At 45.3% G+C, this 12,190-nt stretch overlaps 1 protein-coding gene across 1 annotated transcript in view; it reads right to left on the reverse strand.

Annotated features, from left to right (window-relative positions):
- POLN (DNA polymerase nu) overlaps positions 1-12,190 on the reverse strand; it is a 171,494-nt gene that overhangs the window by 137,971 nt on the left and 21,333 nt on the right. The window contains 1 exon segment of the mRNA XM_017876239.1: positions 3,355-3,434. Coding sequence (XP_017731728.1) covers positions 3,355-3,434 — 80 coding nt within the window.

Raw genomic sequence — 12,190 nt, forward strand, 5'->3', positions numbered from 1 at the left:
ACCTCGCCTGGCTAATTTTTTGTATTTTTTAGTAGAGACGGGGTTTCACCGTGTTAGCCAGGATGGTCTCGATCTCCTGACCTCGTGATTCACCTGTCTCGGCCTCCCAAAGTGCTGGGATTACAGGCTTGAGCCACCGCGCCCGGCCAAAAGAAAATGTTTTAACGCTTGGTCATATGTTATGAAAATTTTTAATGCATACTTGTATTTTTGTTTCAAATACATGGTTTCCAAGAGTAGGCTTTCAAGCATAAAATTACATTAAAAATTCCGTGGAGGAGTAAACAAGAAAGGAATTCAAGGAGAAAAAGAAAAATATAAAATTTCAAACTGTTGAAGATCTTGCTCTTTTTTAAGGGGATTATTGTGGGCGGAGCACAGTGGCTCACACCCATAATCCTGGCCCTTTGGGAGGCTGAGGCAGGAGGACTGCTTGAGCCCAGGAGTTCAAGACCAGCCTGGGCAAAATGGCAAAATGGCAAAATCCTGTCTTCCTACAAAGAATACAAAAATCAGCTGGGCGTGGTGTCATGTGCCTATAGTCCCAGCTACTCAGGAGGCTGAGGTGAGAGGATCACCTGAGCCCAGGAGGTCAAGGCTACAGTGAGCCATGGTCACACCACACTGTACTTCAGCCTGGGCGACACAGTGAGAAAGTCTCAAAATAATAATAACAATAAAAAGAGGCCGGGCATGGTGGCTCACACCTGTAATCTCAACACTTTGGGAGGCCCAGGCAGGTGGGTCATGAGGTCAGGAGTTCCAGACCAGCCTGGCCAATATGGTGAAACCCTGTCTCTACTAAAAACATAAAAATTAGCCGGGCATGGTGGTGTGCGCCTGTAACCCCAGCTGCTCGGGAGGCTGAGGCAGGAGAATCGTTTAAACCCGGGAAACGGAGGTTGCAGTGAGCCAAGATCGCGTCACTGCACTCCTGCCTTGGTGACAGAGTGTGATTCCATCTCAAAAAATAATAAATAAGTAAAAAAATAAGTTAATAAATAAAATAGGCCAGGCACGGTGACTCACACCTATAATCCCAACACTTTAGGGGGCCGAGGCGGGCAGATCACCTGAGGTCAGGAGTTCGAGACCAGCCTGGCCAACATGGTGAAACTCCATATCTACTAAAAATACAAAAATTAGCTGGGTGTGGTGGTGGGCACCTGTAATCCTACCTACTCAGGAGGCTGAGGCAGGAGAATCACTTAACCCAGGAGGCGGAGGTGGCAGTGAGTTGAGATCACGCCACTGCACTCCAGTTAAGGTGACAGAGCAAGACTCCATCTCCAAATAATAATAATAATGAGATGATTGTGGATATCAAGTTGTCAAAGTACAGTATTTAATTTTTGTGAATATATTTTAAATAATGCAACAGTAAAAATGTCAATATTAACAATAGAGCAGAAATCACGTACTTTGCAATTTTTTAAACTTGTGATACAGATTTTAAATTTCAACTTTAAAATATATTAGGCAGTACATACAGTTTGAGATGGCCAGGCATGGGGGCTCACGCCTGTAATCCCAGCACTTTGGGAGGCCAAGGCAGGAGGATTGCTTGAGCCCAGGAGTTTGAGGCCAGCCCAGGCAACATGGTGAAACCCTGCCTCTACCAAAAATACAAAAATTAGCTGGGCAATGATAGTGTGTGCCTCTAGTGTCAGCTACTTGGGAGGCTGAGTTGGGAGGATCACTTGAGTCCAGGACTCAATTAATTAGCTGGGCATGGTGGTGGAGGTAGAGGTGGAAATTGCAATAAGCTGTGATCACACCACTGCACTCCACCCTGGGCAACAGAGTGAGGGGCTGTCTCGAACAAACAAACAAAAACAACAAAATTATTTTGAGAGAAAGGGAGCAAAAAGTTTGCAGACCCCTGCCTTCGGGATCCAAGGAGCACAGTTTGTTCACCATTGAGAGATACAATTCCCATTCATTTACAGAGGGAAGAAGAGAAGAGTCCTTCTCTGTGGAAGATGCCTCTTCCCTCCACTCAAAGGGCAGATAATCATCCTATGAACCCAGGGACAAATAATTATCCCATCAACCCAAGAGACAGGTCCTATTATCTCACTTTACTATAGGGAGTCTAGGTTTAAATTTAGTTAGCTTGGGACTTGAACACAGGTAGTTTACTCCAAAGTCCATTCTCTTAAACATTATGTTGCCTCTACCACTTTCATACACAAGTATGAAAGTCTTTGGTGATACCACCTTTTCTTTTTTTTGAGACAGAGTCTCGTTCTGTCGCCCAGGCTGGAGTGCAGTGGAGCGATCTCAGCTCACTGCAAGCTCCGCCTCCCGGGTTGACGCCATTCTCCTGCCTCAGCCTCCCAAGTAGCTGGGACTACAGGCGCCCGCCACCACGCCTGGCTAATTTTTGTATATTTAGTAGAGATGAGGTTTCACCATGTTAGCCAGGATGGTCTCGATCTCCTGACCTCATGATCTGCCGCCTCGGCCTCCCAAAGTGCTGGGATTACAGGTGTGAGCCACCGCGCCCGGCCACAACCTCTTCTTATATCTCGTCTCTAGCCCATACCACATAACGCACCCATTGTGAATGTTATATCCCTGCCTTTCTGAACTTCTATTATTTCCACTACCCAAAGTTCCAAGCTTTCTTCCCTTATCTGAAAATGTTCTCAATGTCCTGCCCCTACTGCCTTAAAGGTGGGGATCTTTTTATTTTTTATTTCTATTTTTTAGAGACTGAGTCTTGCTCTGTTGCCCAGGCTGGAGTGCTGTGGTGCAATCACAGCTCACTGCAGCCTCAAACTCCTTGGCTCAAGTGATCCTCCAGCCTCAGCCTCCTGAGTAGTTGGGACTATAGGAGCAGGCCACCATGCTCAGTTAATTTTTTTTTTTTTTTTGTATTATTTTTTGTAGAGACAGAGTCTCCTTATGGTGCCCAAGCTGGTCTCAAATTCCTGGCCTCCAGTGATCCACCCTGCTCAGCTTCCCAATGTGCTAGGATTACGTGAGCCACTGCATCCAGCCTAGGTTGATCAACTCCTAATCATCCAATAGATCTCAACTCAGATATAATTTTCATACTTCAGAAAGACATCCCTGATTCTTCTCCTCAACACCCAGAAGGGCAAAATGAAATAGCACAAAACTGAGTTAGATGTCCCTCCTATTGTCCCAGAGTACTCTGAACTTACTTCTCTCATGGCACTTACTTGCCCCTCCCCACATCCAAATTAAACTATAAGCTCTTGGAGAGCAAGAACACCCTTTTTTTTTTTTTAGGTGTTGTATCTACAGTGCTTAGCACATAGTAGAACATCTGTTGAACAAATGAGTGTTATCTGTTTAAAATTACTCATATTTGCAATGATTTACCCTTTTTTCTGGTGATCGATTCTTCCCATCTTCAAGTTGTACTGAATACTTAACACTGGACTTGTTTATCACTTCTGTAGCTTTTAAAAACAACAAAAAAAGAAACATAGGGCATTAAAGAAACACTAATATCTAAGTAATACAGTTAACACTGAAATAACCTCTATAATCATGCTTATTTATTCATTATTAACTTACTTAAAACAATGTAATAAAATTCACAAGTAAAATGCTTAGTACCACTGCAATAAATATTTATGTAAAGTACCTTCACGTTAACTGAAGATAGCTCTATATAATCATAAAACATTTATTAAAAATCATTATTTGGCATTTGCATTTGAATACATGACTCTAAAAACCTAAGGTCAACATTTATAGAAACCTTAAAAGTATTATTAAAGGTTTGGGGAAATTCTTAGACTGAATACTGCAGTGAAGCAGTTAAAGGTTCAGTAAAACATCATTAAAACAAGCTTCTAATTTAGATTTTTGTCTTAATTTCAATAAGCCTGGGCTGAACAGTAAGTGACAGAACCAGGATCTAACCCCAGGCAATATGATTTGGGAGTCTGTGCTCTTAACCACTGTGACATACATTTCCTCTGCAGGAAAATAACAACCTAAAATGCAAATGGGAAAATATTCCACTTACAATATAAAAACATTATACTTAGAATAAACACAACAAAAAAAGATACAAGGTTCTCAATGATGAAAATGTAAAATCTTATTAAATGGCATAAAAAAAGATCTGTACAAATTAAAAGACACAGCATTAGGATATATATCACAAAATGTTTAATTCTTCCAAATTTAAGGCAATTCCAACTGAAGACCCTACAGGGATATTTTAATTTAATAAATAATTTCAAAGTACAAAGAGACAAGAAATGTAAGCTTAGGCCAGGTGCGGTGACTCACGCCTGTAGTCTCAGCACTTTGGGAGGCCGAGGCGGGTGGATCACCTGAGGTCAGAAGCTCAAAACCAGTTTGGCCAACATGGTGAAACCCCGCCTCTACTAAAAATACAAAAATTAGCCAGGTGTGGTGGCAAGCGCCTGCAATCCCAGCTACTTGGGAGGCTGAGGCAGGAGAATTGCTTAAACCCAGGAAACGGAGGTTGCAGTGACCTGAGATCGTGCCACTGCGCTCAAACCTGGGTGACAGGGCAAGACTCCATCTTGGGAAAAAAAAAAAAAAAAAAAAAGTAAGCTTAAAAAGAAAAAAAAAAAGAGACAGAAAAGACCTCTAGAACAGAACAGACAACCCAGAGACTGATCCCAAGACTTTATATACAACAAAGATAGTATTCCAATTCAATAGAAAAGGATAGATTAATTAATAGGGCTGGTATAACTAGCACCACATCAAAAAGAAAATAAATGCATTGGGAAAACTATTTGGAACAAAAATGACAAAGAGTTAATTGCTATATATACAACAAGTTATCATACATTTACAAGATAAGACAAACAATTCAACAGAAAAATGAGCAAAAAATAGGAAGAGGCAATACACAAACAGAAAACCCAAACAGGAAACGAATACAATACTCAGGGAAATGCAAATTAACTATAACTGAAAACAGAGGGGAAGAGGTAGTCTCATGTATTGCTGGTAAAAATGTAAATAGACTCTTTCTAGAGGGCAAACTGTCAAGACTTATTAAAATTAATAATGCGTACATCACTCTTGGAAATTGGGAGGAGTGGGTCACAGGGAGCTTAACATGGGCCTCTGGGAATGCTAGTGATGTTTCCTGAACTGGGTGTGGGTTTGTGAAATTTTGACCTAAACTTAACTTAGGATATGTGTGCTGTTTTTTATATATATATACACATACACATATACAATATATATATACACATGTATCTATATATACCTCAGCCATATATATATATGAGAGAGAGAGTGTGTTCTTGCCTCAACAAAAACAGAAAATAATATCAATCATCTAACCAAATAATCTCACTCTTGGCTGTTTCACAGAAATATATGCAACAGTAAACAGGTTTAAACCAAAACATTTATAGCAGTATTGCTCATGATGGCAAAAGACTGAAAATAAAGTAGATACCAATCAGAAGAAAACTGAGGAATAAATTACATAATATCCACATCATGAAATACATAGCCACTGAAAAGAATGACCTTGTTAAAACATAGATTGCAGGGGGGAAAATGACTCCATCTATAGTGATTGACTGAAGATGATGACCTTATTTTTAAAAATAATGACCAAATCTCCCCACTTATGTACACGAAGATGTTATGCACGTAACACTGGCACAGGTCGGGTCCCCTGGGAGACCACCTCTGTGATGAAGGCTTGCATTTGAAAAGGTGATTGGAGAGTGAAGGAGGCACAACCCAACCAAGGAAGACGATGGCTAAGATGCAGTCACTCAAAGGTCTGCCCTGGGCTGAGCACAGTCCTGCAGAGGTGTCTCCCAGTGGGTCAAGGCAGCTGGGTTTTTATACCCCTGCACAAACTAGTCACTGGACCAGTCACTCCTGGGGAAGGGGTGGGCCCTTGAGCAAAGAAGTTCTTTGCAGCCAGGCAATTGGGGAGGGGCTGTCCCAGGAGCAGGGACAGTGCTTCAGTACTAAAGGGGCATATGGGCACCACAGTGCTCGCTACAGTCCACACTGTGCTGCTCATAGCCACTTGCTTCAGAGACGTTCTGGGAGCAGCTCCTGTAGGATTCTGGTGGGCCTTTTCCTGGGGAAATTTAAAAAGGGAAGGTACTGGGATGAACTACATCTTGTTGCTGCAGCTGGCCTCAAGGTTGCAAATTACATTCATCTCCCCCCTCTACTGCCCATGCTAGGGTTCATCCTCACCCTTGCCTATCTCCTCTACTGCTCTAGGTGGCTTAGCTTACCCGATCAGGTAACCCAAACCCTCATCCCTGAGAGGTAAGCCCCTGGCCACCATGCCCTTCTCTGGCCATAGCCCCTGCATTTGCCATCAAATTTGGGCAGGGGACCATGAGGTGGCCAATCACATCACCTGGGTGCATCTCTGCCCCCAGTGTGGTGGCAAGCGTGGTGGTAGCCAGGTGTGGTGGCAGTAACAGTTCTACCTCCACCTGATGCCCATGGTCAGTCACCTCAGAAGATGAAAATTACATTCCTTGCCAGCCAGTCTCTTGGCACGAGGAGCTCGAAATAACCAGGCAGCAGCCAGAGCTGGAAATTAAATGGCATTCTTCATTTGCCCCTGCTGGAAAGGTTTTCCCTTTGAGAGTCAAGACCTTTAAACCTTAAGAACCCAAAGGAGTGTGGGGGAGAAATACAGATTTCTAAGTGGGTCACTGGGAGTGATGAGTTTCACCTTTTGGTTCCCAGACCCATTTATCCCACAAACCAAGGACACTGTACCACGTACTGGTCAGTGATTTGCAGTGCAGACTGCACCCTGGAGGTGACTGCTTCATCGCAGGTGTCACCTCCAGGCTGCCCACAAGGTGAGCTGTGCCTTCCACAGACCATCCTATCCTGCTGCTCCATCAGGCTGGCAGCTTCTTGGTGTTTGGCTATGAGGGAGCCAGTGGGTCCCATTCTCATGTGCCCACTGCTGCAGTTCCTTGGCTGTGTGCAGGATTCTGTGGATCAAACACTCTGTGAAACTTGGGTGACGGAGCTGACTCAATCCATGAGAACGGGAAAGGCAAACCCATGCCTATAACATGTGTTGGTTTCAGCCAAGATGAATCACTGTACCTTCTAGGGCACAAGGGGTTCAGTGTTGTCAAATGACTGTTTCCCTCCAAGGAAGGTGCAACTGGGGACTCAGTGTTTGGCCTTTCTTGTTGGAAGACTGGATGTTCAGCAGAGAAATAGCTAGGTCAGCTCTGGTGAGGGGGAGCCCCATGCTATGGGCCATGCACAGCATCTACCCACCCCATGATTACTCCATGAGAGAGCCCAGTGTGCCAGCATGGGCAGAGCAGATGGCAGAGGCTAGTAGATGTCAACTGGCTAAGTCATCCTATTAATGTGCTGGTTTGGTGTGTCCTCATGGTGAATGTTCTCGGGTGGGATGTACTTCATGTCTGTTCCCACAGATCCCTCCACATGCCTTACTCCAGGAAGCCCCTGATCTTCCAATCTTTCTTATTCCAGGTACCTGAGCAACCCGTCAAGCTACTAACCATTGCCCAAGAGTTCCAAATGTGTTAACATTGGGGCCACTTCTCCTTCCACACCAAGTAGTCAAGGGCACCACCCAACGTTCTACCCATTGGGTTTCCCTTGAGCGCTGTCGTCCAGGGCTGCCTAAATCAGGCTGTTCAGAGCCCACCCACCATGAACCAAGCTCGAACTTTTCCTGCCTCCATCAGCTGGTCTTAAGACTGCCCCCTTTAGAAGTACCAGTGCCAGCACCGATGATGTCATGGGTTCTGGGCCACACGAGAAGCTTGGTTGTGCCTGCTTGTACCTAGCACTAAATGAGCCACTTCCAACTTGCAATGGACAGCTGCACGCTCACCTCTCCGTGGGTCTGACAGAACCAGCTCATGCTGGCAGTTCTGGCTCATGGTCACTTGATGTCACCATGGCCTCACGCTCCATCCCTACCAGGGCCCAGTAGCATGACAGCTTTGTTTTTGAAAAATTTATAATTCTTTTCTGCAAATAGCATTGCCTTGCTCCAGAGTTCTAGGAGGTCTGCATTGAGATCTTCCTGCTGGGGCTTTGCCTTAAGCCTCACATGGCATCTTTCCCCACTACAGATACCTCTAACATCGCAAGGTCTGTTGGGTTGGAAGTCCAAGTAGCTGGGCCACTTGCTTCACAGCCTAGGCCTCTTATAGGATGCTTTCCTATGCAGTATTCCCAATGTAGAATATGCTGCCTCCACTCCCTAAATCCAGAGATGCCTATCACGTGTTACGGTTCACTCTTAATGGTTAATATGGTTAACCACGTTGCAGGATGACTCGACCAGTTGACATCTTCATTCTTAATGCTTCATTCTTAAAAATGCAGTAATTTTGCCAGGTGTTCACTTGTAGTCCCAGCTATTTGGGAGACTGAAGCAGATCACTTTGATCCCAAGAGTTTGAGGACAGCCTGAGCAATATAGTGAGACCCAGTCTCTTGAAAAAAAAAAAAAGGTGGCTGGGCTCGGTGGCTCACGCCTGTAATCCCAGCACTTTGGGAGGCCAAGGTAGGCAGATCACCTAAAGTCGGGAGTTCGAGACCAGCCTGACCAACATGGAGAAAGCCTATCTCTACTAACAACAACAACAACAATTAGCCAGGCATGGTGGCGCATCCCCGTGATCCCAGCTACTTGGAAGGCTGAGGCAGGAGAATCGCTTGAACCTGGGGGACAGAGGTTGTGCTGAGCTGAGATCGCGCCATTGCACTCCAGCCTGGGCAACAAGAGTGAAACTCTGTCTTAAAAAAAAAAAAAAAGGCACTAATTTGTCCTTTACTTGCAAGGGGATATCCTACCTATCCCTCAGACCACCAAACTTCCAAAAACTTCCTGGTTGTGGTGGGTCCCAGAATATCTGTGGGCTTATCTCCCATGTGTTGGACAGCAAGACAGCTAACAAACTTGCCATTTCTTGCTTATGCTGATTGGCATGATGTCATCAAAACAGTGGATGGCTGGATAACATAGCACTGGGGCAAGGTGCAAATTTATATTGTCCATTCAGAGTGAGTATTTCTGCAGGGATGGAAAAGAATGCGTTCACCAAATCAATAATTGCATTTCATATACCTGAGGTCTTGTTAATTGCATATGCCACATCCAGGCCACCAGCTGTCATTAGGGCTATAACTTGGTCAGAACTATTTGTGGTGTCAACTGTTATTCTCCAGGATCTGACTTCTATGAACACCTACCTGGTGAATTAAATGAATATATGACAGGGACCACCCTGTGCCCTGAATCCTGTAGGTGTTTAAGGATGGCACTAACTTCTGCCATTTCTCCTGGGTTGCCATATTGCTATACTAATTCACTATCTTTGCTGGGAAGGCAGTTTCAGCGTCATCCACTTGAGCTTACTCACTATGAGAGCTCTCATCCTCAGGCCAAGGAGCCAGTACCTGAGGGTTCTTCCAACAGTCTGTTCACTCCAAATAACATTTGGGGACTTGGAAAATGGCTTCAGAGTGAGCCCTCCCATTATGGTGTCATCTGGGCCAAGGTTCCATTGATTGCTTGAGTCCTCGTGCCTCTGACAGAGAAACCATGATGATACTTTAGGTCTCCAGGCATCAATATCATATGAATGTTTCAGTATCCCCCTCTCCCATGTATAAGTTCTCAGAGTAAATGGCCACAGGTTTCCCTGGGGGAAAGACAGGAGGAATAGCTGCCATATACACTTGCTATGGTGTTGCACAGTCCTTCCTCCTGGGGACCTGGCCTCTCCTTCAGTCAGTTCCAGGTCTGAAGTCACTTTATGAGAACTGTGCCTACCCTGCTTCTGACAGACACCACCACCTGGCCTCTATGTCAGGATTCTGTCTCCCTCACTGTTATCAGGAGGCATCTCCTATTTTTTTTTTTTTTTTTTTTTTTTTTTTGAGACGGAGTCTCGCTCTGTCCCTCGGGCTGGAGTGCAGTGGCCGGATCTCAGCTCACTGCAAGCTCCACCTCCCGGGTTTACGCCATTCTCCTGCCTCAGCCTCCCGAGTAGCTGGGACTACAGGCGCCCGCCACCTCGCCCGGCTAGTTTTTTGTATTTTTTAGTAGAGACGGGGTTTCACAGTGTTAGCCAGGATGGTCTCGATCTCCTGACCTCGTGATCCGCCCATCTCGGCCTCCCAAAGTGCTGGGATTACAGGCTTGAGCCACCGCGCCCGGCCGAGGCATCTCCTATTATCATCCCTGGTCTATAGAGGACACCACTGAGATTCTCAGTGAAGCCGATGCTCCCTACTCCCTCATCAGTTTTCATTATTGCTTCGGTAAATACAGCATCCAGAGCACCCTTCTGCAGAACACTGTTACCTGCTGAGTTTCCCAGCCCTCCACAATATGGACATTCTAGCATGTCCACCTCTCCTGGCTTTTCATGCCTTCTTTTACATCTGCCCTGGCAGTTCTAACATTTCTACTTCACTTAGTGTGAACCCTCTCCTACAAGGAACTAAAAGTCATCCTAGCAGTATGTTGGCACCACCTCTTGGAATCTTCATCGGGTTGTCAAATCCAGTGTCTCTGAAGTGATCCTGCATCAATAAACTCTCCCTTACCCAACCTTAGAGTTCCACCTGCCTTAATCCAGTACCCTCAGACCCAGCCCACCCATAGGTACTCTCCCAGGCCTGCATTTATGACCAGTTAGGTCCTGCAGTTCCTTGGGAGTAGAATCTCTTTCGTCCCTGTGCCAGTTATCAACGTACTGCCTCTCAGCTACAAATTCACCCCTCACCACACTGCCTGCCCTACAGAAAATACACCTCCTTTGCCACCTGGCACAATGTTAAGCTCTGTCAGCAGAGGGTGCTAGAGGGAAGCTGCCAGAGAAGAGGCCTCTGGCTGCTGTGCTTTGCTGTCCTTTCTTCTTGCTCCTGCAGCTCTTAGCCAGTGTACCAGACACCCACGAGCAGCCCCACTGGCCACTTCCCAGCTACTTCCACAGACATTCTAGCCAGCCCTTCAGCAAGTTTCAGACGATCCCCGTGGGCAGCTTCCTACTGAGTTTCACAGGCACCCCTACCAACTTCTCAGTGAGTTCGGTGATACCCCATAGGTGGGTTCCCACTTGCCAGACTGACTCCAGCACGTCAGCCAACTTCTTGGCCACCAGGTGGGCTACATCCACAACCTCTTGACAGTCTGAATCTCAGCCTTGAGGGGAGAGATTCTGCTAAACTTGTCCCTTCCTTCAGCACCCCACTTCAGCCATAGAGGAGGAAGCTGCTCCCTGTGTCTGCTATTGCTGGATTCTTTAGAATTTTCTCTAAAGCTATTCCTGGTAGCTAATCCTACTAGTTAGTAATGACTTAAACATTCCCTGTTCAAATTACTCTATGGTTTCTGTCCCCTGACTGGACTGCAACAGGCCCAGTACTTTTTGGCTGGGTTATTTTGTGACTTAATGACCAGGAGAGGAGGAGGGGGCAGCAAAAAAGAAAAGCCTGAAGAATACATTTATGAATCTTTTCACAGTTCCATATGAAATGACATATGTATGCGTGTGTGTAACTATACAAAAAGATCTGGGGAATTATGAACGTTGTTTAGTTTTCTGTTTCTCCCTCCCCACCCCAAAACTTTTCCTAAAGTACTATAAAATAATGAGGGAGCATGTCTTATTTTTCAAGACAGAAGCTCTCCATTGTTTTCAAGCAAAGCTGCGGGCAGGGGGTGGGGGGGAGCGCTCAGGGTGGGGCCATTTCTGCAGGTCTCAGAGGTATCTGATACTCAAGATTTATTTTTTAAATAAAATTTATTACAATTTATTTTATTTTTTTTGAAACAGGGTCTCACTCTGTTACCCAGGCTGGAGTGCAGTGGCAATCTCAGCTCCCTGCAACCTCCACCTCCCAAGCTCAAGTGACAATCCCCCTTCCTCAGCCATCCAAATAGCTGGGATTACAGCCACCCAGACAGCTGGGATTATGTGCCATCATGCCCCACTAATTTTTTGTAGAGATGAGTGTGAAAGGAAAATAAATCTTGGGAACCCCAAGTCACTAAGTTAAAGGGAAAAGTCACAGTGGGAACTGCTTATGGCAAACATGCCTCTCCATTCTATTCAAAGTCAAATTCTATCCGAGGTTCACCTGAGACAAATAGGGATCTGATTGCTTCCTCTCCCCTGTTGTTTATGTAAAAATAAAGACTCACTAAATT

Source organism: Rhinopithecus bieti, unplaced genomic scaffold (genome assembly GCF_001698545.2).
Source record: "Rhinopithecus bieti isolate Rb0 unplaced genomic scaffold, ASM169854v2 scaffold_9581, whole genome shotgun sequence".
In the NCBI taxonomy this organism is placed as follows: domain Eukaryota; kingdom Metazoa; phylum Chordata; class Mammalia; order Primates; family Cercopithecidae; genus Rhinopithecus; species Rhinopithecus bieti.